The 24,813-nt window shown below is 48.5% G+C and overlaps 11 protein-coding genes across 11 annotated transcripts; 7 read left to right on the top strand and 4 right to left on the bottom strand.

Annotated features, from left to right (window-relative positions):
- Nucleotides 1-232: 232 nt before the first annotated feature.
- On the top strand, nt 233-2,318 carry ACHE_30338A (putative RNA binding protein Ligatin/Tma64; the record flags this gene model as incomplete). Its single annotated transcript, XM_043276945.1, has 3 exons — nt 233-253; nt 327-1,188; nt 1,237-2,318. The coding sequence occupies 3 exons, from the start codon at nt 233-235 to the stop codon at nt 2,316-2,318; spliced, it is 1,965 nt and encodes a 654-aa protein (XP_043134873.1).
- Nucleotides 2,319-2,615: 297 nt separating this feature from the next.
- ACHE_30337A (uncharacterized protein) lies at nt 2,616-3,197 on the top strand (the record flags this gene model as incomplete). The annotated part of the gene is made up of 1 exon (XM_043276944.1): nt 2,616-3,197. The coding sequence occupies one exon, from the start codon at nt 2,616-2,618 to the stop codon at nt 3,195-3,197; it is 582 nt and encodes a 193-aa protein (XP_043134872.1).
- A 1,306-nt stretch (nt 3,198-4,503) lies between these two features.
- On the top strand, nt 4,504-4,794 carry ACHE_30336A (uncharacterized protein; the record flags this gene model as incomplete). Its single annotated transcript, XM_043276943.1, has 1 exon — nt 4,504-4,794. The coding sequence occupies one exon, from the start codon at nt 4,504-4,506 to the stop codon at nt 4,792-4,794; it is 291 nt and encodes a 96-aa protein (XP_043134871.1).
- A 2,943-nt stretch (nt 4,795-7,737) lies between these two features.
- Nucleotides 7,738-8,490, top strand: TAE1_2 (alpha N-terminal protein methyltransferase 1; the record flags this gene model as incomplete). Its single annotated transcript, XM_043276941.1, has 1 exon — nt 7,738-8,490. One exon carries the CDS (start codon nt 7,738-7,740, stop codon nt 8,488-8,490), a length of 753 nt encoding a protein of 250 aa, XP_043134870.1.
- Nucleotides 8,491-8,936: 446 nt separating this feature from the next.
- On the top strand, nt 8,937-10,041 carry ACHE_30334A (acyl-CoA thioesterase; the record flags this gene model as incomplete). Its single annotated transcript, XM_043276940.1, has 2 exons — nt 8,937-9,080; nt 9,130-10,041. 2 exons carry the CDS (start codon nt 8,937-8,939, stop codon nt 10,039-10,041), a joined length of 1,056 nt encoding a protein of 351 aa, XP_043134869.1.
- A 739-nt stretch (nt 10,042-10,780) lies between these two features.
- On the top strand, nt 10,781-12,118 carry ACHE_30333A (alpha/beta hydrolase family protein; the record flags this gene model as incomplete). The annotated part of the gene is made up of 1 exon (XM_043276939.1): nt 10,781-12,118. The coding sequence occupies one exon, from the start codon at nt 10,781-10,783 to the stop codon at nt 12,116-12,118; it is 1,338 nt and encodes a 445-aa protein (XP_043134868.1).
- A 1,757-nt stretch (nt 12,119-13,875) lies between these two features.
- ACHE_30332S (uncharacterized protein) lies at nt 13,876-15,417 on the bottom strand (the record flags this gene model as incomplete). Its single annotated transcript, XM_043276938.1, has 1 exon — nt 13,876-15,417. The coding sequence occupies one exon, from the start codon at nt 15,415-15,417 to the stop codon at nt 13,876-13,878; it is 1,542 nt and encodes a 513-aa protein (XP_043134867.1).
- A 2,308-nt stretch (nt 15,418-17,725) lies between these two features.
- Nucleotides 17,726-19,562, bottom strand: ACHE_30331S (uncharacterized protein; the record flags this gene model as incomplete). The annotated part of the gene is made up of 5 exons (XM_043276937.1): nt 17,726-17,959; nt 18,009-18,132; nt 18,186-18,429; nt 18,477-19,087; nt 19,141-19,562. The coding sequence occupies 5 exons, from the start codon at nt 19,560-19,562 to the stop codon at nt 17,726-17,728; spliced, it is 1,635 nt and encodes a 544-aa protein (XP_043134866.1).
- A 555-nt stretch (nt 19,563-20,117) lies between these two features.
- On the bottom strand, nt 20,118-20,846 carry ACHE_30330S (SIMPL domain-containing protein; the record flags this gene model as incomplete). The annotated part of the gene is made up of 1 exon (XM_043276936.1): nt 20,118-20,846. The coding sequence occupies one exon, from the start codon at nt 20,844-20,846 to the stop codon at nt 20,118-20,120; it is 729 nt and encodes a 242-aa protein (XP_043134865.1).
- A 2,366-nt stretch (nt 20,847-23,212) lies between these two features.
- Nucleotides 23,213-23,561, bottom strand: ACHE_30329S (uncharacterized protein; the record flags this gene model as incomplete). Its single annotated transcript, XM_043276935.1, has 2 exons — nt 23,213-23,468; nt 23,548-23,561. 2 exons carry the CDS (start codon nt 23,559-23,561, stop codon nt 23,213-23,215), a joined length of 270 nt encoding a protein of 89 aa, XP_043134864.1.
- A 357-nt stretch (nt 23,562-23,918) lies between these two features.
- Nucleotides 23,919-24,634, top strand: ACHE_30328A (uncharacterized protein; the record flags this gene model as incomplete). The annotated part of the gene is made up of 2 exons (XM_043276934.1): nt 23,919-24,134; nt 24,194-24,634. The coding sequence occupies 2 exons, from the start codon at nt 23,919-23,921 to the stop codon at nt 24,632-24,634; spliced, it is 657 nt and encodes a 218-aa protein (XP_043134863.1).
- Between the last annotated feature and the right edge of the window lie 179 nt (nt 24,635-24,813).

Here is a 24,813-nt window from a genome sequence, read left to right as displayed (position 1 = left end):
ATCCATTGGCAGTCATCGATGTAGTCATAGCTGTACCAAGGGTAGTCACCAGCGGGGAACCGAAACAGAAACCGCGGCCGATTGTTGTTGCGGGACAATTATTTTATTCCTCGACCACCAGCTCCATTGCTTTCCCACAACCACTGATGCCCAGAAAGGGGCCTGTACCTATATTCCTCTGATTGCCTTGTTATCAGTATCTCTTTGCAAAATACAGCATACCTCAAGCATCATGTTCAAAAAGAAGCCTACGGTGCGTATTTTTCCTCCCCGCACAGCTTTTGCGATGCGGTTACGTAGGGACCGTGATGCTGACTCCAAAGCAGATCAAGAACCTAGCCCCTCTGCGGTCTTCTGACCGTCGAAAGACGGCCGATCAGATTATAAAGGAATATCAAATAACCGTCCCCTACAATTCACCAATTGAATCCAGCGCCCAGGGTCCGGCCGCAAACTCCACGACTCCAACTCTCACGACTATTCGCAACTCCCTCCTCCCCGAGAACTCGCTATCCGCTCGCTTCATAACGACATCAGGTCCTCAACACCGCGAAGTCCAAGGCACCCTTTTTGTTGGCGCACACCCCGGAAGTGAAGAACGAGTTCTGTGGTTCAGGTTAGACCAAGGACCGGGCTCCGATGGCCGCCTTTACCCCACTGTCTACACGCTATGGCATAACCCGAACCTCGTGCCTCTTCTGTACACGCCGGAGATCGTGATGAAGAAGTTACATGGTGGTGCAGATCTAATGACACCTGGTATCGCCAACGACCCGCCGTTCCCCGAGCGTGCAGTGAAGGGCGCAGTGGTTGCCGTAGCTGGTTTAAATCGGCATACGGTTCCGTTGTTTGTTGGGATTTGCGAGATTGATATTGCAGGATTGGGGGAGGTGCAGGGTACAAAGGGACACGCGGTTTGCGGTGTCCACTGGGAGGGTGATGAGTTGTGGGCTTGGAGTTCCTCTTCTCGTCCTGGTCAGCCGGCTCCAGAGTATCTAGAAGGCTGGGATGAGGAGATCGGGGAGGGCGAAGAAGAAGGTGGCGAAGAGGTCGACGAAGTCAAGGAAGGGATTAATGAGTTGGCGTTGCAGGATGGACAAGCCGGCGATGGCGAGGGGTCCATGGGAGAGTCACCTGAGCAATTGGAGGAAGCGCCTGCTGTGGAAGAAAACGAACCAAAAGCAAAGGGTATATCTTTTCTTATCCTCGTTCCCAAGGGATGCTAACCATGAGCAGAAATCGACGATGCCTTTGTGAATGCTTTCATCTATGCTCTCTACAAACTCAAGCAAGACAACCCAACTGTGAAAAACCACAACATAGTGCTCCCGATGCAGCCATCACAATTGATCACCTTCATCACCCCGTTCTTGCCGATTCATACCCCTCAGCAAGCTCAATGGTATAATATCAAGAAGACAACCTGGAAAAACGTCAAGAAGTACATCAAACACTTGCACAAACTTCAGCTGGTACTGGCAAAGGATCGCAGCGGAGGGGAGACCGTCATCCTCGACGTGGATTTCAACGATCGCCTAGTCCAACAATTTATTCCATACAAGCTCCCGTCCAAGAACGCCCTAGAGAAGGCAGAGAAACAGGCTGCCCCTGCGAATAGGAAGCCCGCACCTACAGGAGATGACCCGTCGGTCGGGCAAACATTGACCATTCAGACTCTCTACCGGCCGACGCAAAAGCTGACGCCGACGATATTCCCAGCTCTGTCTGCCACCAACCCCAGCAATTATTACAAATACTCCGACGTTTCCAACCACTTGGACCAATACCTTCAATCTCAGGATCCACCTATCATCTCCAAAGAAAATCGCCGCATCATTTCTCTCAACCCTTACCTCGCCAACACCATCTTCACATCTTCGTCAGGGGAAGACAGGAGCACACTTGCCCGTGGCATGACGACTCGCGACGGTCTCTTGAAACGACTGGTGGAGGACCATTCTTTCCTGGCGCCACACTACGTGATTCTCAAGTCCAGTCAGACGCTTTCTGATGTCAAGCCCAAGGCTGGCGCGGCGCCCAAGGTGCATGTTACACTTGAGCGTCGAACGGGCTCGAAGACCGCCACCAAAGTGCACGGCCTAGAGATCTTTGGTATCATTCCCAACTTGCTGGCTGAGGAATTGCAGAAGAAGTGCGCGAGCAGCACCAGCGTCACGCAGGCCACCGGAGCCCCAAAGGGTGTTATGGAGGTCTTCGTGCAAGGTGATCAGAGGCGAGCTTTGGAGACTGCATTGATTAGACGCGGTTTGAAGACGCAATGGATTGAAGTGGTGGATAAGACTAAAAAGAAGAAATAATCGCCTTGCTGTTTGCAATAATTGATGAACCACTCTGACCGAGGTCTTTAACTTTATGAACACGATAGAGCTCAAGCTCTGTATGTATGACGTTACAATAGACCACCTTATTAACTGATTGATAGAACTGTCAGCATAATAAGACTCTAAGTTTGACGTGTAACAAATCATTTGACCAATCACGGCGTTGTTTGTTGTTGGGTTTTATTCAAAAGGCACCAGCCTTCTCTGCTTATTCCCCTCTTCCATCCCTCCACTTCATCTCCATCCATCACCATAATCAAGCCACCAAGCAGAATGGACCAAGAAATCAATCTTCAAGCCCGCATTGACGAAATCATCGCCCTCCCCCTTCTCCAAGCCATCCAAGCCATCCTCGACCTAACCCCTAATCTCACCACGCTCCTCTCCCCCAACGGCCAACGCCTTGTCTCCCACCCCAACTTCACCGGCACAGCTGACCTCAACAGCCTCGCAACCTTTTACATTCGCTGCGGCTCCCGCTGTACAGAAGAGCACGCCCCCCTCAAGAATCGTCTCGACTATCTCGCCCTAGATCCACTCTTCGAAGCCTTCTACGAACGAACCGAAAACATGCTCCGGGAAGCCGAAGAATCAGGCAATCTAACGGAGCGATATCAGGAGTTTGAGGGCAGTTGCTGCGCGCATTGCTCGGGACACCCAGCAGCTGTGATCCCCGCGGGGTTTGTGGAAGGGGAATCGTTGTTTTTTGAGATGGATGAGTATGAGCGGTTCTGGGGCGATGCGGAGTCAACAGGGGCTAGGTACTGGCGGGATCCGGAGACGAATGAGAATAGGGGGAATAAAAAGGCGAGCAAGGAACAGGTGGAGGATGCGATTAGGCGAGGGTTCGTTTGATATGAGATGACGACAATCTGATATGCTATGGTATGCTTTGCGGGGTTGATAAATTAAAGAATTTCTGTTAATTTTGTCGTTCTATCTATGTTCAGATATATTAAAATCAACATCCTCCTGCATCTTTTATATTTATTTACCGTACAATGACAACCGGAAGCTGCTCCTGCAACCACATCCGCTACAGCACCTCCCAACCCCCAACCAAACTTGTCAATTGCCACTGCACCACATGTCGCAAACAATCCGGGGCCCCCTACCAAACTTGGGCGCATTTCCAAGTCGCCCAAGTAAACTGGCTTACTTCCCCGCCAATGACGCGCTCCTCCAGTGACATTGCGACGCGCGGTTACTGCCCGAAGTGCGGGTCGAGTCTTAGTATGGCTTACAAAAGCATGCCGCAGTTAATTGGGATTCCAGCGGGAACAATTGATCCGGGAAGCGATAGGGAGGGAATTCCGAGACCAGATTGTCATATCTTCCTAGGAGAGAAGGCGGGGTGGTTTGAGGTGCCGGGGGATGGGCTGGAGAAGTTTGAGGGGCATTTCATGCAGTAGGGCTATTGTGGAGGTTGGTGTTCGCTATGGACCTTTTCCAGCATAGTATTCTCTGGATATTAAGTCACCAAATCCTGGAGTGAGAATAGAGCGATTCACTGTAGTGTTCAAAGCCAATTGTTTGCTAATGGTTATTAATGATGAAACGGAATATTCCTCTACTTTCGCTTGAGAGAAAGAACAATTATAGAGGCCCATGCGTTAAATGTCGATTGTGCCAGACATGAAGACTTCTTGACATGAAAATGGGTTGTTCCTTTTACTACAATAGAGGTATATTTATCATGGTTGCGAGTCCTGAAACAATTGCCATTCAGCGCCTAGTTGAAGACAAACACCCCTGATTGACAGGGTATTGCACTTGAAATGAATGGATATATCGACAATCCCGTTGAAACGACAGCTACAGAGCTCTTTTTTTTTTTTTTTTTACAAAGACCGAAGCATAGTAATTGTTAGTGGCTTTGTAGAACGGCTCTCTCCACAAAACTGTCAAAGAAAGCATTGATACTACCAACGGCTATGAGATGGACATTAATTATTGATTTCTTTCATCTCTATACTGGCACCCTATGGCAAGTACAACTTATGTACTTCTCAATGCCTCGAATTTGGACATAAATATGGCCAGGAATCCTGCCAGATTATCTCCATCTCGCTGACCTCCAGCAAACAATTACTACCAACCTTCACCATCTCAACTCAGTCCAACTTCCACAATTTCTAACAACTCAATCAAAATAATCGAAATGTCCAAGTACTGGCGCGTCTGGTTCCCCTACTTCAACTCCAACCTTACCGATGAACGTGAAATCCTCTACGCAATGCTCCGCGACATCGACTCCCATCGCGTGAGAATTATGCCCGGCAGCAGCCGCGACAGAGAAGATAACTTCCTCGAGGTATGCCTTATTGTCAAAACCCCCAGCTGCGTTAACGCTTACTATGAGGTCATCCCTTATGCGCATGCGCAGGTCCGTGAGGATCTGCATAGTGGACGGATATTGCCGTATACCAGGCCTGCTTTGCATTGGCGCTAAATTACTGGGATTTAGGGATCGGAACCCTAGGGACTCGGGACTATTCTGAATGATTTCAATTAGTAGCTAACCTGACAGCTAAGTACGGAATGATCGATTATCGGGGATGGTTCGTGCAGGTGGTGGAATACAATGAAGGTCAGTTTTTCCTATGCTTGTGATTTTGTCTGTTTAGGGTTACTGGTATATTGTTGGTACTACCTGATAGAGTGGAGGGACCTGTTATATTAATTCCAATGCATGCAATTTTCTTATAATTGCCGTTTTCGCAGCGCGTAAGCCTCAGTAGACTTTCTAGACTAACAAGAGTCTCCACTTGATAAGTGCAGGATGAGCAGTCGAGAATATAGTAACGACATTTGATTGGTGCCTCTTCTACGTCAATGCCAGATCCCTCCAAGTTCTCCAGCTTGTTCTCTGTAAGCAGCCACATAATATCTTCTTGTCCATGCATTGCAGCCAAGTGAAAAGCTGTCCTTCCAGAGTAGTCCTGCGCATTTATATCAGTACCGGCTGTGATCAGACGTTGTGCGATCGAGACGTTCCCTATTTCGGAAGCTAGCATGACCAAAGTCTGTCCATACACGCTGGCATTGGCATCTGCCCCACGGTCATGGAGCAGAGAGACGACATTCTCATTGAGTTGTTGAACAGCGTAGTCGAGCGGCGGGCGCCCATCGGATCCGCGAAGGTTAATGTCCGCTTTATGTTCTATAGCTTCACGACACTTTCATGCCCTTGGAATGATGCTAATTCCAAGGCATTATATCCTGCGGTATCTTTGCCCTTAATTTCTACACCCTTCTCGAGCATTATCCGGAGCTTGCCGACTTGCCCTTCCTGGGCAGCAAAGCGCAGACCGGTCAACACTGTGCTCCCTTTCCCTTTCTCACTGCCATTTTAATAAGGATAGCTCTCTGCTTTTTACTCTCCATTTGCTTAGCGATCAGGCCCAGTAGACCTTTTCCACCATCTACTTTGTCCAATAGAAGCCGAACGATCCCTGTGTGTTCTTTTACGCATGCTCCATGCAAAGGAGTCCAGCCATCCGCATCGTTGGAATTAACACCAGCACCATTTTCGAGTGGCGTTCGGACTATCTCTTCGCACCCCCTCATGGATGCCTTGTGTAGCGCTGTACTGCCTTTTTTTGTCCTGCCAATTCAAATCGGCATTGTTTTGGACTAGGAGCCGTGCGACGGCTATTGTTCCACCTTGTGCAGTCCAGCAGAGGGAAGTTGGGCCATAATCATTTTCAGCATATACGGATATCATCTTTTTCCAGCAGTAGTCGCGTGATACCCTTCCGTGCGACAGCCCAGTGAAGGGCAGAATTTCCAGTCAGTTTGACATTGGCGCGCTTTTGTAATAACACACGTACGGTTGGCTCATGTCCCATCAATACTGCGAGGTTCAATGCCGTGCTCCCCCAGTCATACTGGGTATTAATGTTGGCTCCATTTTCCAGCGGCTTTAAGATTGCGGAAGCCAGGATCGTTCTTGAAGTCGTTAGATTACAAACTCGGCAAAGTTCATACTCGAAGCACAACCGGACGCATTTCGGTTTTTTTTTTTTTTTTTTTTTTTTTTTTTTTTTTTTTTTTGAAATTCCCGAGCAGTTGAACACATCGAATGCTGTGAAGTCTGAGCAGCCCAATGCAGTCATGCTCGGAATCCAGGGATTCATGTGAAATAGATTCCATGTAACTTTGACTTTCCCAAGCAAAGCTGATCGATTCAATATTATGGCGGCCAATATTTTCGATCAAGATGGCAAATTTTATAAGTTCATCCATATCATCCAAGCGGATAGATGCCTTGCGATAAGCCAGTCGCAATGCCTCTTTACTCATCTGTCTGTTGGCTGCGAGGATGCCAAGATTGCTTCTAAACCGAAAATAGAAGCCACTAGGATCACCCATTCCTCTAGCAAACTCGACACCAGAAGCATCTCCAGAGCCGACTACTTGCATCTCTGTTGTTGGAATAGCATATGCATAGATCTCGTCACGGGTCTCTCTGGGAAGTCTAAAGAATAATGACCACAAAGCCAGACTCACTGCCACGTTGCAAATTTTGAATGTTTTAGCCTAGACATAGAAAAGAGGAAAGGCGAGCAGCTAACCTTTGCAACGGACATTGCTGCTAATGTTTCATTTTTGGTCAATTGCAGAGGCAAATGGAATCCGCGTTCATAATCGATATCTGCTATGAAACTGTACTGCTGACGTAGTTCCTGCGCTCAAGGACAACAGTGTCCCTCTTACTGGTAATTTTCTGGGATCATAAGCCCAACAAGCAAGCGGATAACAAGGGATGGTCAATAGCCGTGCATCTCTCTTACACTAGGCTCAGGAAGAAGGTTCTTTAGGGTTGTTTCAAAGTACCTGTGCTTCTTTGTTCTGAAGTATTCGTCGAATTCGTTTCTTGTCCTCTCATAAACGCTGAGGGGGGCTCACGGTAAGGTCCGAATAAAAGCTTTGCTTATCACCGCAAGTATCATCTAAAGAGGCGACCTTGTAACTTAAGGTATATTCCATTTGACATAGGGATATTAAGGGCCTGCGTTTTGCCATATTGGTATAATAACAAGTTAGTCTTGTACAGGGGTAATTATTTTCCAAAGCCTAGCATTCTGACTGTCCGCATTGTCACGTGAGAATAATGCGACAAGATCTATTCTGTACCAGCTGGACCTGTTTTGACAACAAACCAATTCTCTAAATGGGCACCATCACGGTGCAATGATTGTTATACTTTTGTATATAAAAGCCTTGTAGAGCAGTTAGTTTCGAATTATGAACGCTAACTTAACTATGAATTCGGTTACGGATTACGTCATCTTCAAGGTTGGCTAATCACCGCACACAGTCCAATAATGTAGAAAGAAGGACAGAGGAGACATCGTGCCCTACAAACATTCCCTCGCCCTCTCCCACCACCATGTCCAAGGCCACTGGCGAGGAGCAGACTCACAATAATGCTGCCTTCTCTGGGGTGGATAATTGCATAAACTCTGCTGTTTCCATTGAGTATTGGAACAGTGTTCCCGCCACAGCAAACGGTATGCTGGCGGCCTTGGGGGGTTATCCATGGTACTCGAGAATTGACTTGCGAGGATCTAAGTCATTCTTAGCCAAGGCTAGGCGACTTGTGCCCACGTGCTCGACTGAAGGGAAGCTATCAACAGGAGTCGACTGCGGTGCAGGAGTTGGCCGTGTGACAGAAGGCTTTCTCAGCCAAGTTTGTGAGACTGTTGATGCGGTCGAGCCCGTGGAAAAGTTCACTCGGGCGCTCCGTGAGAGCACCTTAAAGGAATCCGGAGTGATTGATGCTATCTATACAATTGGTCTAGAAGACTGGCATCCGGAGAAGAAGTATGATTTGATCTGGACCCAGTTCTGTGTGGGGCATTTGAAAGACTGGCAATTGATTGAGTATGTGAAACGATGCCGTGATGCCCTGACTGCGACTGGAATCTTGGTGGTCAAAGAGAATCTCTCAACAGATCCGAATGGCGACGACATGTATGATGAATTGGATAGCAGTGTGACCAGGACGGATGCGAAGTTCAGAACCATTTTCAAAGATGCTGAAATGAATTTGATCGTCTCAGAGTTACAGTTGGGCTTTCCCAAAACAACTAGGAGGCTTTTGCCGGTCAAATTCTATGCTTTGCGACCTAAAGTTACTTGAACTATGGGGACAACTGTGCCGGGTATTTTGCGCTGTGCCGAGGATTGCACATACTCTTATGTACCAAAGATGTTTTGTCTATATCGATTATATAGGATATGGGTCTGGCATTCAATGTACTACTATGCTTCATTCCTAATGGCCATTATCCATAGTTATGCATGTTTATGTCTAATTATGCAAAAAATACATAATCAACACACGTGATTCTAGGAACCTCGGCTTATCGTCCCAACAAAATCACGACTTTCAGCTTACCTGTTGAGGATCGTGAGGCTGATCGATTGCCAGACGCCATTCATTTATTCTGTTAAATCTTGTCAGATATATCTTTAATATATTTTTTTCTTGACTTCAATTACAGACAATAGAACCTCAATTCTTTGTTGTTTTTCATTGAAACCGGTATCCCTGTACTCCATTCCATGTTCCCGAAATCGTAGTACATGTCCAACATGAGCATCCCGATCTCCTTACCTGTTGACAACATACGCCAAGCATTGTCATCCATAGCCCCGCTAGCATCGTGGAAGACCCTAGCGTTGCTCCTGGCATTAATCAATCTCAAGAATCTTCCTTTGGTTTGGCACGTGAGTATTCTATTGACCCAACCGATAGGTCACCAGCTGACTCTCATAGATTCGTCTCCTCCATGTATTCCTAAGGAATATCCGGTGGAAACCAGACGCTCCATTCTATCCCAATGGCAAATCCACCACCATCAATGGCAAGCCGATACATCCCGTTTTCGCGTCGTTCGGGCTGAGCACCCGTACGCCTCTCCTGGAATCAGACTACAACCTCCACAAATCCAACAGCACCTACTTCTCCGACCTGGACATCGCGCGGACAGCGCTCGCCACGCGCATCTTGTCCCCCGGTGTCGGAATCCTCAGCAAAGAACTCGATCAAGAGACCATTGAGAAGTGCCGCAAAGAAGGCAAGCCCGTGCCGAAGAAGCTACCATGGATGTACATCGCCGTGGGGTCTGTATATTGTAGCTTCAAGCGGGAGATTAAGCCGTTCGAACGCGTGGATATTCAATCGAAAGCCGTCGCCTGGGATGAGAAGTGGCTGTACGTGTTGAGTTTCTATATCCGTCCTGCTAAGAAGGGTGGTGATGGGAAGAAGACTCTGCTTGCTACTGCTCTCACCAAATATGTTGTCAAGAAGGGCCGCCTGACAGTCCCTCCTGAGCGGGTTCTTCGTACTAGCGGGTTCTTGCCGCCTCGACCCGAAAGCGCTGGTGAGGCGCCTGTGCTCGTGGAATCGAAAGATGTCTCTGGGATGGGTACGCCCGCGGAAGGAGAAGGACTTAAGGTCACTGCAGGAGTAGATGACTCACTCGTGCGGGAGGTGCTGAAGATTGATGCGGATCAAGTCCCTGGGCGGGAAACGCTCGAGGAGCAGAAGAAGGCCAATTCGGAGTCATGGTCTGCGGATGAGTGGACGTGGGAGAGGATTGAGCAGGAGAGGTTGAGAGGGCTGAAGGTGGTGGAAGGATATAGTACGCTGGATGTGAAGCTGCAACAAGAGTGGGAGTATCAATAGATGCACATACATAATCTAACGAAGGATGATCATGGGCGTTGGAGTTGATACATATGGCTTTCTCTTGGCACTGCTTCAATCTATAAGAAGTTGTTCTCTGTCAGTTGTCACGCAGGATATAAGTTTACGTTAGAATCAAAGACAACAATACTCACCGCTACTGAAGCCACTGACAAAAACCTACGTAGACTCAGTTTCACCGAGTCATTCTGATTGATAGGAATCATGAAGACTATCTCCGAGCACCCCTGATGATTCCTGGATCTTCCCCAATTCTCGAAACATCTCAATCAATCTCGACCAGGCCGGATAAACATCGGAAGTAGAACAAGCAATAGGGTTCGGGGGTAAATACCGCTTTGGGCAGAGCGTGAAATTAACGACGTACCTTGATCTTATCACCGAATGTCTATACTAGTTTCTTCACGCTAATTCAACGTTGCTTCAAAATTGCGATTATCAGGTTACGCGGCAGCTACTGTCAGGGACCGAATGGACTCAATACCAGTGGCTGTGATGCCCAGAGTCGGACCGGGTATCGCCATAGACCGTCTCGAGATTGAGGAATCTCCACTTACACACTTGGTTGACGCAGAATCAGACAATGACTTCTTGCTTTGAATTATTCAGTTCGGATATAAGATCAACTGGTTGAAGCTATAAAGCCCACAGTCCCGGAAGGAAACCAAGTACAGACAGATCTTCACACTTCATCTCTTCATTCGTTCTTCCAGTCAAGATGGTCCTCAGAAGCCTGTTGACCGGTTTGGTCCTGCTGGGCTCAGCATTTGCCACCAATGAAACCCTACCCGCAAGACTTCTCGACCTGGGCAATGGCGTTATTGGAGGTCTGTATCGTCCATCCAACCCAGGCCCAAGGGCGAACGTTGCCATTTTCGTTATGCACGCCGAGCAAGACTATATCAACTTCGTTGCCTGCACGGAGCTGTACAAGCGCGGTTACACTGTTCTGTGCGCCAACAACAACGCCAGCAAGTCCGGGAAGATGACGGACCTGGCCTTCGAAGACATGTTGCAGAACGCCGGCAGCGGCATTTCGTACTTGCGCAACCAGACGTACATTGACAAGGTGGTTGCTCTCGGCCACAGCGGTGGTGGTGCCATGCTTTGGGCTTACCAGAACATCGCAGAGAATGGTGTCTCAGCCTGCAATGGACCTGAGAAGCTATACCCCTGCTCGGACGACCTGGCCAACCTCCCCGCTGCTGATGGCTTCATCTCAGTCGACGCCAACTACGGTCTGTCGACGATGACCTTCCTCAGTGTCAACCCGGCTATCATGGATGAGAACAGCGGTATGAAGATCAATGCCTCGCTGAGCCTATACAACCCGGCCAATGGCTACATGTCGAACGGCGCCAACTACTCCACCTCCTTCAGAAAGGCCTACCAGTCCGGCGTGGTCACCCGCTGGAACCGTATCATCGACCACGCACTGAGCCGCAGCAAGGCAATCGCAGCTGGAAACGGCCTGTACGCTGACGATGAGCCGCTCACCATCCCCGACGCCAACTACGTGGGTATGAACAACAAGTTCTTCGCCGAGGACACTCGCTTCCTTGCACACACTACACATGCCTGGCCCCTTCTGCACAAGGGCGGCACCAACAGCACCCAAGTCGTGCATTCCGTCCGTGTCCCCACAGCCATTGGCTCCTTCGCATCAAAATTCTACGACGGCGCCATCAAGAGCTCCATTAATCGCTTCCTGGAAACGTTGGCCATCCGTGTTAACGACAACTTTGAGTACCTCCCTGACGGACTTAAGGGTATCGAGTGGAACTCTAGCCAGACCGCTCCGATTTCCTCTGCGCCGGGTGTCAGCGTCCCGATTCTTGCTATGGGTATGACGGGTCACTGGGAGTATCTCAATGCGGAGAAGATCTACCTCAACTCGGGTAGTAGAGATAAGTCAATTGTGTTTGTTGAGGGTGCTTCGCACACTATCAACGTGTGTACTGAGTGCGAGTCGTACCCGGGTCAGTATGGTGATACTGTGAAGACCTGTTTCGATCATATGGATCAGTGGTTACGCCAGAAGGGGCGTTTCCTTTGATGTATAGTATGTATGATACTGTTGACAGGGAAAAGAGTTGGATCATATATTAGCCTAAACAGGTGCAATGTTAGTGTCTAGAGTCATTACCTCAATCACGGAAGTTACTACAATCGACTACTCCATTTGACAATGTGACGGTTAGCAGGCGGCCGAAAAGAGCTATTTCGGCGGCCGTTTTAAAAGTCCTGTTACGTTATCTGTGGTAACTGTCAAGACCCGATCTTGAATCTGATGTTTTTCAAGCAGCTACAGGAGAACTGTGCTCAGATGAGAACCAGCATGCGAGCCATGCAGTGGTTCGAAGCCAAGTAATATCTCGCAATAATTCCAATATTTATCTAGAAAATAGCCTGTCACTGCCATGAAGGCCTGATGAAAGGGTGAGGCCCAGCAATCTAATGCAATAGAGAGCTCAGCACCTTAAGGAAGGGTCTGAAGAAGCTCATGTTGTCATTCTTCAACTAATTCTTGAAGATGACGGCGGACCATATACGCGGAGGGTATTTCAGGGAAGGATGGAGCAAGTTGGACCATTTCAATAAGAGCATAAAACTGAGGATGCTCAACAAGCTGGAACGGTAACCGTGAGGCTGTAATAAAAGTAATTACCTTCTCCATCCAGGCTTGCTGGGTAAAGGACCTTTCCCCAGGGACTAAGTGTGCCTGGGTAGATGCGATTATATCAGTAGAGATTCAGAGAGTTCGTACACATAGATCAGTCATGCTTCACATACCCATTATGCATTAGCCGCCTGATATTTTGTGAGCTGTCACGGCTCGGAATAGTAGATAATAATGAACTGAATTCCTATCTAGACTATTATAGCCATCGACGAGAATATCGAATCTGGGGAAGAAGAAGAAAAGGGAATCTATCTAGGCAATGGGCGGTCTTTATAAACATCTGTGCGATGAGGCTTAAGCCCTTGTTTGCTCAGATTGCTTGTATGGCTTCGTTTGACATGTTGGCGCTGTCTGTATAGCGTTGAGCCGTCACATGAGCGAGGTGCTGATTTCCGACAGTTAACTCCTTGCAAATAGTGTTTATTCATGGAGGACGTTCCACAGTGATGGTCTCTAGGATGGCTAAGGATATGATCATATGTTCTACACATAACCTTTGGAGAACCATCCTGAATAGCAGCTACCTGGTGGAAATGATCCCCTCTGCCTGGAAGACCGTAGGATGCTTTAACCAATCATCACTGTACTCGCTCCATTTCTAAACCTAAAATGCCAATTATATCAACCTACACTCTCCTATATGCTATTGTTCCAGCAAACCCAATGTAGATGTCACTGCCTGAGGTGTCTAAGTCTCCCTACCGAAATAGGCTACCACATGCCCTAGATAGGCAACAACTCAGTACACTACAGACAAAAAATGAAGTAGCAAAAACGGATGCACCGTGAGTCGAACCCGGGCCTCGTGGGCCACTAGACGCAAGCGCTCTCCGTTGAGCGTTCTCCGGATACCCAGTAATACTATTAACCAGTCCATATGCTTCCTTTGCGCGTGTCGACTAAAGAAAGGAATGAGCATTAGGCAGGTTCACATTCTCTGTTACCATCTCTATTATGCTTATTAGATCAGAGCCCAGTTCCCGTCTGCATTTCATATCTCCTCAGAGTACGCTGTACAAACGCGTAGACATGATAATATATCTTTCATTATTAAACACAATCAAAGCCGTTGAATATACTAATTAATCACATAGATCCTATACACATCCATATTTTATCAAAACATTCCATCATGATTCTATGTGCCCCTTCTCAGGCGAAGCATCAGGCTTCTCATCACTCGACCGACCCTCCTCAACTCTCGCCTGCCCCTCCGTAAAATTCGCGACATTCTCATCCCCAAACAATGCCCCGATCTCCTCAAGGGTCCGGCCCTTCGTCTCAGGGAACAGGAAGTACATAGCCACAAGATAACAAGCGGACGGGATTATTAGGACGAGATAGAATTTCCACCCGATTTTGTTGAGGGCTACGGGTGCGCCGACGAGGGTCACTTCAGAGGCAAGGTAGAAGATGGTGAGACCTAGGGCTACGCCTTGCGGACGGAGGTGATTGGGGAAGATCTCCGCAACGTAGACGTACTGCGTGGCGTCCATGAAGAATGACCACCAGAAGATGTAGAAGAACATGAAGAATACCGCTGCGCGGAGACCGGACATGTTGCTTGTGTCTAGGTATTCTGCGGATAAGGCGCAGAGGAAGACGAGCGAGACGATGCAGCCCACTGAGCCGATGAGAAGGTATGTTCGACGACCAAAGCGGTCGACTGAGAACGCTGTCCAGCTGTTTCCGATCATGGTGAAACTGTTCCAGCATGCGTTCAGAAGCAAGGGGATGGACCCCGTCAGACCAAGGTTGCCGTAGATGATCACACCGTAGTTTGTCATGACATAAACACCCAAGAACTGGTCGCCCCACATGAGCAGGGAAGCGATGAGGCAGCGACGGCGGTTGGTAGCGGTGCGGAAGAGCTCGAAACGGCGATTCAGACTGAGCGCTTGGTCGAGGGCGTACTGTTCGTCGATCATGTCGAATTCGCGGCGCGCCTTAATGTGTTGCGGATCGTCGGGGGTTTCGTGCAGGCGCTCGAGGATGGATAGGGCTTCTTCGCGGCGGTTTTGCTGGAGGAGCCAGCGGGGTGAGTATGGGATCCAGGAACTACCCGCCAGGACTATAAGGGGGAAAAGCACTTGCACAGCGAGCGGGAAGCGCCAGGAGAAGGATACGGCCGGGCTCTTGAAGGGCATGTGGTAGCAGGCGTAGCCCAGCCAGCCGGCAAGACTGTATCCCATCGAGTACATGACACCCGTCATGGCGACCATTGCACCACGGGTTTCTGCGGTTGAGATCTCCGCTTGGTAGATAGGGACGATGCAGGTGAGGATGCCGGAGCCCATACCGGCGATGAAACGGCCGACCAGGAACATAGCCATATGCACGGACCCTGCGCATAGCGCACCGCCAATAATCAAGACCACTGATCCGAGCTGGATGGTTCGCTTGCGTCCGAAGAGGCCTGCTGTCCAGGATTGTAGAATTGCTCCTGCGATATTACCGGCTGAGTTGACGCCGTTCAATGCGCCGACCATGTTCGTGGTATGGTCATATCCCGACTCTCCTTCTGCGGCCAGACCGAAGTAATCGTAGAATCCTGGTTCTCCGACGGTCGAGCCAATGATGGCCAGTCCATAAGCACTGGCGATGGTGCCGACGGCCACAAAGACCACGACCCAGGCGTTGTAAGAGTTAATCTTACGGAGTTCTTGCAACATGGTGAACCCCGCCTAATAGATTGGAAGCTTCTGAAACACATAAAATAAAATGTCTGTGACCAAGGCAGACAAGGCGAGGGACACTTGCAATATACATAGCCGAGGATATGCCTCGTCTCGTGCGGGAGTCACCATCCGAGCAGGGAACCCCAAAGCGGCAACCCAAGATCAGGGTTCGCAACTACGAGTGGGGTCTGCGGGGGCTCTTGGAATGAGCTTGTTGTTCATAACGCTAAATGCGGGGGTGGAGTTTGCCCAGCACTGCCCTTTCAGGAAGGTCCGGGGGAATCCCGTACTCAAGAGTCTGCGTCAGCGTCTAATTGCTTGACTGATTAAGCTATTCCCAAGCAAAACGCCAAGAGGAGTAACCCTATTACCTCGGCTAATGGAATTATCTGCCTATAGTCAAGAGTAAGCTATTCTTGGTATTTACCATCAGCATCCGCTGATCTGACCTTGAGAATGACTTGTATTGGACAATATGGTTTTCTTGGCTGTCACAGTAGTGAAAATCCCCTGCACGTGCCCGGTTTCTGGTCAGCCTTAGAACAAGACTCGATACGAGGCTCGCTACGCGGCTTGATGTGCACCTGGACGTCATACAAGGTAGCTGAGCTTCTGTATGAGATAGCTATCTGAACGTGTTGGACTGGGAAGCATGGCTACAGTATGTCAGGTGTCAGGAATACCATGGAGTCGACGAATCAATAAACTGCACGTCGGAATGTTCGCGGAAAACAACATTTGCGTGAAAATAGTTCGTAAAACTGAATTATACTGTTCCTGTTGGACAGCTGTAAATGCCGAAAAGGGATCTCATCAGACACCTGTATTCTCCGAAGATGTGCTCGAAACGACATATAACCTAACCATGTTATCTTAGCCTGAGAATAAACATTGTTCGCGGCGAGTTCCTGCTGAGCACAAAGTACACCCTGCGTATTCCGGTCTGAGACCGAGAAGATCCCGAGAATGAGTCTTGGGCACGTGGAATCTGGCCACGGAAAATCTTGGATAACACAAGCACTGAGGCCCGGAGCTTAACGCTAAGTTTTTCGGAAGAGTTCAGTCAATCGGGAGTCTACAACCTCCATTCAGGTCTTAGGAGCCCGAACCGGAGCAAGAAATACAGCGGAAACAAATCGACAGAAGTCAACATGGAAGATATGTTGTTTGCAACCGAAGCATAACTATGTCGCATATAGACTGCTTAGTCAGTAGAACGCGAAGCAAAGCCGTATTCTAGCCAAACCCCAAGCCGAAGCGAGCATCCCAAAGCAATGCATACTACGTATTATTCCGTAACCACCGGCTACCCGAGGATAAGGATCCCAGGAGGATCTCGCTGGGATGTGCAGATCTGGCTGTTAATCCCACATGACGAAGCGCAAGCTCATAACGTGGTTTCATCTCATCTGGATGTGCCTGGTTCATGGTCCAAGGGTCCTGACTCCGGTCTTTTGTCGAGTCTCGCTCTTTTCGCGCAAGGAATGATAAGCTTCTTGTACTGTAAAGCTGCGTAATAACTGCAAGACAATCCGACATAAAGCTCAACTCCGTACAGAGCTACAACACGAGTTTGTCCAAAAAAGGATCTTAGCAGGATCCATAGAATGGGAAGACTAAGCGGCCGATCATCGAATAATTCACATGACTTTTCGCCACACGACCGACGTCTTATTTTCGTCTTAAATTACGAGCACTGACCAAGCAGTGCAGCGCAAAATATCTTAAGTGTTTATTCGAACTACTTTTATTAATGCAAGAACCTCTTCTCCAACCAGTCAGGCAAGCCGACCGTATTGATGAAAAGGGTGTTCGCGTCTATCGGGGATAGTGTAAGCCCGATGACACTGTGCGGCCAGGCATGCGCAAGCACAGAGGCCCAGCCACGGAGACCAAAAATAAGATTAATCAATGTTGTGTTCCTTAGAACACTTTCAGAGATTAAACTGAAAAGAACAGATACTACACTTGATCTAAGCCAAAAGGCAAAGAGAGCTGGAGAAGAAAAGAAAAAAGGCTAAAGAGCGGCGGGGGAGCGAAGTATTTATAGGCTTGTGTAATGGGTCCGTGCACGCTAGTGGACTAGTGTCGTTTACCGAGGGGCTAGACCGTTTTGGGATAATTAGTCAGTGTATATGATTGCTGTTTTGGGAGGAACGCCATCTATTTAGTAATCTATCAGAACGATCTAATAACAGTCCCAAATATGCAGCCAAATGTGTACAGAGAAGATCAAGCCTTAAAGAACCCAAGAAGCCAAAGTCGTATCATAACCAAATAACCAAATAACCAAATAACCAAATCAATGCGGCAACGCAACGGGGTCCTCCTTGTTCGACTCCGAGAGGTTCAACCCCTTACGTCTGATACCAACAATCGAGAACAAGAGACCGACACCGGCAAGACCAGCAGAGCACCAAAGTCCAGTTTGATATTGCTGTGCCAGGGGGTGACCCTTGTTGACGTCGACGGACTGAGTCACGGCCGAGGAGACGGCAAGGGCGACGCCACTGCCGATTTGGAAGGCTGTATTGATCTGTTCTTTGTAAGTATACGTTTCTAGACATTGGGATCAAGGAGCGCACCATTCCGCCGCAAAGGCTCTTGACGTTTACCGGCACACTGGCCAACATGGTAGTGCTGGCTGTGATATATGCAATGGATACACCAGTGACACTGATAAGGGATGTAGGGAGGACGTTCGTCCAGCTATAGTTGTCAGTACGTTTTATAAAACAGTAATAGCGAATGTGGGAACGTACAAGTTCAGATCCTGAGCAGTCAGGCAGCTCGGGACCGGCGCCAGCACCGACAGAGCCATTCCCATGAGCAACAAGAATTTACCGTTGACCACTTCGATGGCCCGTCCACAGATCAAGGATACAATGAAGCCACCGGCTCCCATAGGCAGAAAACGGATCGCTGTCTCGCCAGCAGATAGCTCGTCGACTTCCTGTGCCATGAGGACAAGATAGTAGATAACGGTCTGATAGCTTCCATAGACAGCTGATATAGTTAGCATGGGATATGGAATAGGGGATGGAGGCACTTACTGAAACCAGCAATCCACAATCCTGCGAAGTTGCGAATCTTCCACAGAGAAAGTGGCATGATCGGATTCTTCACGTACTTCTCCAACAGAGTGAAAACCACCAGGATAGCACACGAGACGATCAACAACGCAATGATAAACGGCTTGCTCCAACCATACACACCACCACTAGAAAGCACGAAAGACAGCAGGATCAAGCCAGCCGTTGACAGCGCCGCACCCGCATAATCCAGCCTTGCCCGGGTGGTACCCTCCAAACGGTCCTTTGGGAGTACAAACCATCCAGTCACGGCCAGAAGCGCAGTGACGATAACCACGAGACGAAAAATATACTTCCAACCAAGGGACGAGGAGAGGAAACCACCAAAAATCAGGCCTGCGCAGAAACCCACTGCACCGGATGCGCCGTAGATAGACAGTGCACGGGTACGATCAGGACCAACGAAGTAAGAACTAATGATTCCAATGGCAGACGGAACAGTCATGGCAGCGCCCATGCCTTGAAGGCCACGGAACACAGCGACTTCAATGAACGAATTTCCGAAACCAATGGCGATGGACCAGGCAGAAAGCCACACTAATCCAATGCAGAGAAGGTTTTTCCGGCCATATCTGAGACCTATCAGTACAAATCCACCATAGCAAAGTAGGGAGAGCGGGCCTACCGATCCGACAAAACCCCAGACAACAACAAGAACCCACCAAACGTCAGGGTATAAGCAGAGATCATCCATTGCAAGTTCCCACTGTTGACATTAAACTCCTTCTGGATCGACGGTAGCGCGATATTGGCACTCGTCATAAACACATTATCCAAGAACTGCGAGCCACCAGTCACCAGCATGATAATCGCACCTCTCCACGAGGCAAGCTTGCCCACATCGGGATATTCGGTTGCCGTTGCGGGGCCATCAACGAAATCAATAGGGTTATTCGGGACAAGAGGCGGCGTCGCGACTTGGGTGGAGGAGGATTGCGAGGATTGACCCGAAGCCGATCCGGGACGACTCAATCGGGCCGGCGCCGGTTCGGGGATGGTGGAAGCGTCGCCGACGGGACGCGCGGAGATTTCGACGGGGCTTTTCATGGCCGAACGGATATATTAGGAAAAAGTTGTTGGATCAAAAGAAGGAAGTAAGGCCCAGCAAGACCAGAGAAAGAAGAACTTTTATGGGCCTGGGAAGAGATTTCCCTTAATCATCCAGACCGACTTTGATAGCGCGCTTTGAACGGAAGAAGGTGGCCAACGACGGTTTCGGTCCACAGCCGTGAAAATTTCTCCCGGGGGTCTCCCGGCGCAACTACGGGGACCAATTCACTGCTCCTATTCATATCAAACCTGGAAAATAGATTCCCGGATCGACTGCTAGACCCACGGACAACGCGTCCAGCGCAGATCAACGTGGGAGAGCAGTAAGGAGGGCGCATAGCTCTGATACGCTCTGATAACTCCTGCGCATTTATACTGCGATCTACCGATTGACAGATTTGCGGTGCATCCGCTCTGCAAGGAACATTTCAGGGTTCAGCAAAAGTGTTAGTTGGATGGAACATGAGCTGACGAATCTGCTAGTATCACAAATACAAGTACATCCCTTCTATTGCTTTTTCAGTGCAAAGTATCACAAGCAACAAGCAATAATCAATCACATTTCCCACTCGCAGCACTTCGAAACTGCACCTCGACCGAGCAGTGGAATTCGATATCCGGCGGCGCCAAATCCAGTGAATCTTCTTCCCCAACCCCTATCTTCGCATTCACAGCCATGCATTTGGCCGTCCCAATTGTCGATTTTGACTCGCGGTCCGTGATCAACATCGGCTCGACTTCCTTTCCAATGACAGCGGCATAGTCCTGCGCCCGGCGGATCGCATCTTTCATTGCTTGTTTGCGCGATTCTACCCCCAACACCTCCCTGGTGTCCTTAGTCAACTGCCAGACAATTTTCGAGATTTCGACATTCTCCTCTGTGATTAGTCGCTTCGCGACCTTTCCCAACTTTGTGAAATTGCGGAATGTAATTTCCACGTCCGTGGAGGCGTGGTAAACCCGGTCCATCGGGTGGCCGTTGCGATCGCGCGGGATGGTCGACCAACTGCGCTCGGATCCGATTGCGATATTCGACACGGGCGCTTCCATGGGTATTTGTCCGGAGGAATTCCGGGGCGCGAGGTCCCGCAGATGACGGTGGAGGAGGTTCGATCGGGTGGTTACATAGCTGGACACCAGGTTGCGCGAGGGGCCTTCGGATTGGATGTGGACGGAGAGCACGGCTTGTTCCGGATGGTGGTAGATTGTAGAGGTACCGGTGACGTTGATGGTGACAGCCATCGTGTCGCTTTTCTCGTGGCTGACGCACTCTCGGTACATTGTTGGCTGGGATGGCCTTTGTAGAGGTGTCGGGCTGTTTATATAGTGACACGTACTATGTAGGGATTGACTCCTTGCATATTCTAGCTGAACAATTTAGTGCCCTCATCTACGGAATAGAGCAGGAGATAAACAGAAGCCATCTCGGTTCTCTAGATGCTACCATCGCGTACAAATACAGAGGCTCACATCTCAATGACATAGAACATAGACAACAAGACTGGTTTAACCGGGAGACAGGCAACGAGGCGTCACAAAAGTAGACAGGACAGACTGTGGAATGCGGAGAGCAAGCCAAGTCCAAATAAAATTAGAATCCTTCACGATATCTCGTCAGATGATGCGACTGCACGCCCTCCTCAGAATAACTTCCTCACAACTCTCGGCTTTCACTCGCGATTTCCCTCAATATAGACAGCCAAGAGAAGAATATCCGAGGAAACCATCATTTTAGTAGGAGTCCAAAGGTGGTGGGGTTATGATTGGGAATTAATTCGTGTTTTATCATCCAGTCGACTTGCTTCTCGAGGCGTCGTGATTCGCAGTGATCTTGTCCTTCGCGCTCATGAGAGTTCATGGAGCTCTGGATAGATCTCACCGGCGATGTTCTTCGCTGCGGTTCTCGCTTCTTTCTTCGCTCCTGTTGCTTCTTCTGCTGTTGTTGCTGCTGGCCCGCTCATTTTGATGCCCTAGTTTGCTGAGGTATCTTGGTCGATTGAATGGGGAGGTTTCGGGGTCTCTAAGGGAATACATCAAATCCCAGCATTTATTTCTTGCTAATATACTAAGTACAGAATATGAAGATGATAGTGAGATATCAAGTTGTTGTATACTAACTCGGATTAGATCTGTTATCCGACAAAATTTGGAGTGAGAAATTGGGAGATTTCCCAAAGACGAGAAAAGCAGAATAAACACCTGGCAAGTCTTTACTCATGATGGGAAGTATTTGTTAATACGCCCGTGTATGATTTCTATCAGATAGACAGACGCATTTGGGGGTGGTCAATGGCTGTTTGATGTTTGATGTTTAAATATGGGTCTGTCTTATACTCCGAAGTGTTGACCCCAACCCAGGGAAGAATTCACAACCTTGTATCTCATAAATCATGAAGATAAATATAACAAGTAAAGTATACTCTTTTGCTACCTTTGAGGAGATGTTCCTACTGTTAGACCTGTTGGATAAACTGCATTACCTACATCGGTAACCCGTAACCCATGCATGGTCAACAAAAAGAGAGCATGACATCAAGATCTTTTTTTTTCTTTATTCAATTTACTTCCCTGTATTTTGGCATATAATGAGTGCTTCATAAATTGTAGCGTCCTAACTTAGACTCTGTTATACAAAGTACATACTCCCGAAACAAAACCGGCCGAATGTTCTCGATTCGTAATCTGCAGCCATTGCGAATCAGTGTCACGCAGTGATGCAAGAAGGATACAAACATATGATAGATCCTTCATGCAGCTTTATCAACCAACAATATCTAAGCTTATATTCTCAGGAAACGTGCGTAATCAACATGTGCCCTGATGGCATGTAACCGACTGCAACGTCAATTCTCGGATGTTGTATCACCAGACCTGGATCGGTTTATGCATCTTTATACTGTGTATACCTGCATACCATTAAACTGATTGGACGGCTATAGTCTCGTTCATACAGAGAACTTTTCTTATGAATATTTTTCAAGGCTTGTGTTCTAAGTCTAACTTTGAATTGACGAGTGTTCGATTAAGGCAATGAATGCTCAAAGGTCATAGTAAAAAAGTATGACCTACTAGTGCTGCTCAAACTACGCAACCTTACCATTCCTAGCAAAGATACAACATACGTCAAGCAAAATGCCTTTCCCAGACATGAAAGATGGCCTCCCCAAAGGCACCCCCGAATTTATTTTCCCCTCCAACCAGTCATTGAGAGGGGGGATATGAATTCCATTGAGCGGATGCGTGCTGCGGCTGCGTGGTGGATTGCCGCGTCGAAGGGGGATATCAAGATAGCTGTCGTGCTTGGTGCCAATCGTACAAAGCCTGAGCTTGTACTTGAGGAGTGGGGAGCAGCTAGACATGATAAGGGTAATCAGGATTATGGTGATAATGATATTTGAATGCCTACCCCAATCGAGTTTCAGATGGTGGCTATGGTATTGAGTGAGAAAGGGAGTATCGAATTACTGGGGTACCGTTTACCATACGATTTCATGATCGCGCCTGCGGTGTATACCACAGAGGATTTGAAGCAATATGCTAAGCATGTATGGATGAAACAAGATTTTATTAGCGTTGATAATCTGTGCCTCGTATTCGTGTTTAGAGAATAAATAAACTATGCTCTGCCCGAAGATCCTGTGTACCTCTTACAGCAATCCAATGACAACATCACCATACAACTGCGCATCCAAATCCAACTTCACCTTCGCATGCAGATTTAGATGGATCTTAATCTTCAAACTCTCCTTCTCGTTGTCCTCTTTTGTCTCACCCGGTTTCTCAAGTCCGCTCGTTGGTACTAGCTTCTTGTCGCCGTTGCCGCTGTCCTTATCTTTGTTTGATTCCTCGTCGGGACGGTTGCCCTTGCGGTTGCCTTTAGGAGACGTGTCGACAGTTGGTTGGCTAAATTTGGAGGATTTGGGTTAGATTGTGTGCTTGGTCAAATATAGGGAGAAGCGGATATGCTTGGGGATGACAGTACAGGGAGTCGGCCATTTTGGTATTATCCAGGCTGATTTGTTTGAGATGAGATGCAATTGAGAACTTGTTATTGAATAGTTCTTCTTTATTAGACTACTAAGTATTTAATGGCATTTTTAAGGGAGCACGAGTTGCAGAGGTGGTATCCTATTACTTCATGGAGTGCACGCATGCGGAAGGTCAACCACTCTGATATAGACATGAAATAATGATTGACAACTTATTTTGACAGTGAAAACATATTTACCTATCAGGTGGATCTGACGTGCCCTCTACACCATGCCCATACATGCCGGCCGGCAACGAGTATAACGGACTATATTGCACACCATCAACTACGCCAACTCTGTCTTCCTTATTATCTTCCCGACCATGGTGCTGGGAATCGTTATGATGTCGGCAATGCTGCCGACTATGATTGGCCTAAACGAAGCAACCTCCGGTACTCGCGATCGCGAAGAAAGTCGCCGCGATTCCTCTCGGAAACAACGATGTCATCTTGTGGCGACCTGTAAGATCAATGAAGGGAACCAGCGGCAGCGGGAACAAGTTCACAATGCTAAAGTGTACGCGGGGTCGGATGGTAAAGTAAGTTTCCAACAAATCATCAGACTCCAACCCATGGGAAGAAGTAACTAACGGATCAGCTATACATCACCAAATATCCCAAATCATCAATGGCTCCCTTCAACGGCGGCTTCTACACCCATCCAGCCTTCGCTCCTGACAACACATCAGGGATGGTAACCGTGACTGGGGAGAACCCACCAACTCTACGATGGGTATTCCTGGACTCCGGCACACACGAAATGCGCTGGGGCAGCCGACCAGACAGCGAGGGCCATATCTGTGGACCATTTGATTGGACAAAGGATGAGCAGCGGGTCACGCTTGAAGGATGGGAAGGTTGGTTGGCTGTGCGTTTTCCCGATGATGAGCAGCAGGAGGAGCTGGAAGCGCAATTAGATGTTGATGATGGGAGAGGAATCTGGAGGCTATATTTCGATCAACATGATGACGGAGCTGGTTTACCATCTGGTGCTCAGGGACTGGAGATACGTTTGAAGCGGGTTATAGCGGAGTCGTGACAGACTGGTTAAAATATGGAAATAAGGGGATATCACTATGACGGCTGATTCCTACACCTTGCACACTCAACGCCGACTGTGCATGCTTGCACCTCTTCACTCAGACTTACGGAGCATCTTTCCAATGTCAAGTTGGAGCCGAAGTGTCGGATTGCGGATGATAAACAGAGGGGGCAGAT

This window comes from Aspergillus chevalieri, chromosome 3 (assembly GCF_016861735.1).
Source record: "Aspergillus chevalieri M1 DNA, chromosome 3, nearly complete sequence".
NCBI lineage: Eukaryota > Fungi > Ascomycota > Eurotiomycetes > Eurotiales > Aspergillaceae > Aspergillus > Aspergillus chevalieri.
This window is presented reverse-complemented; position numbering and strand designations above follow the sequence as displayed.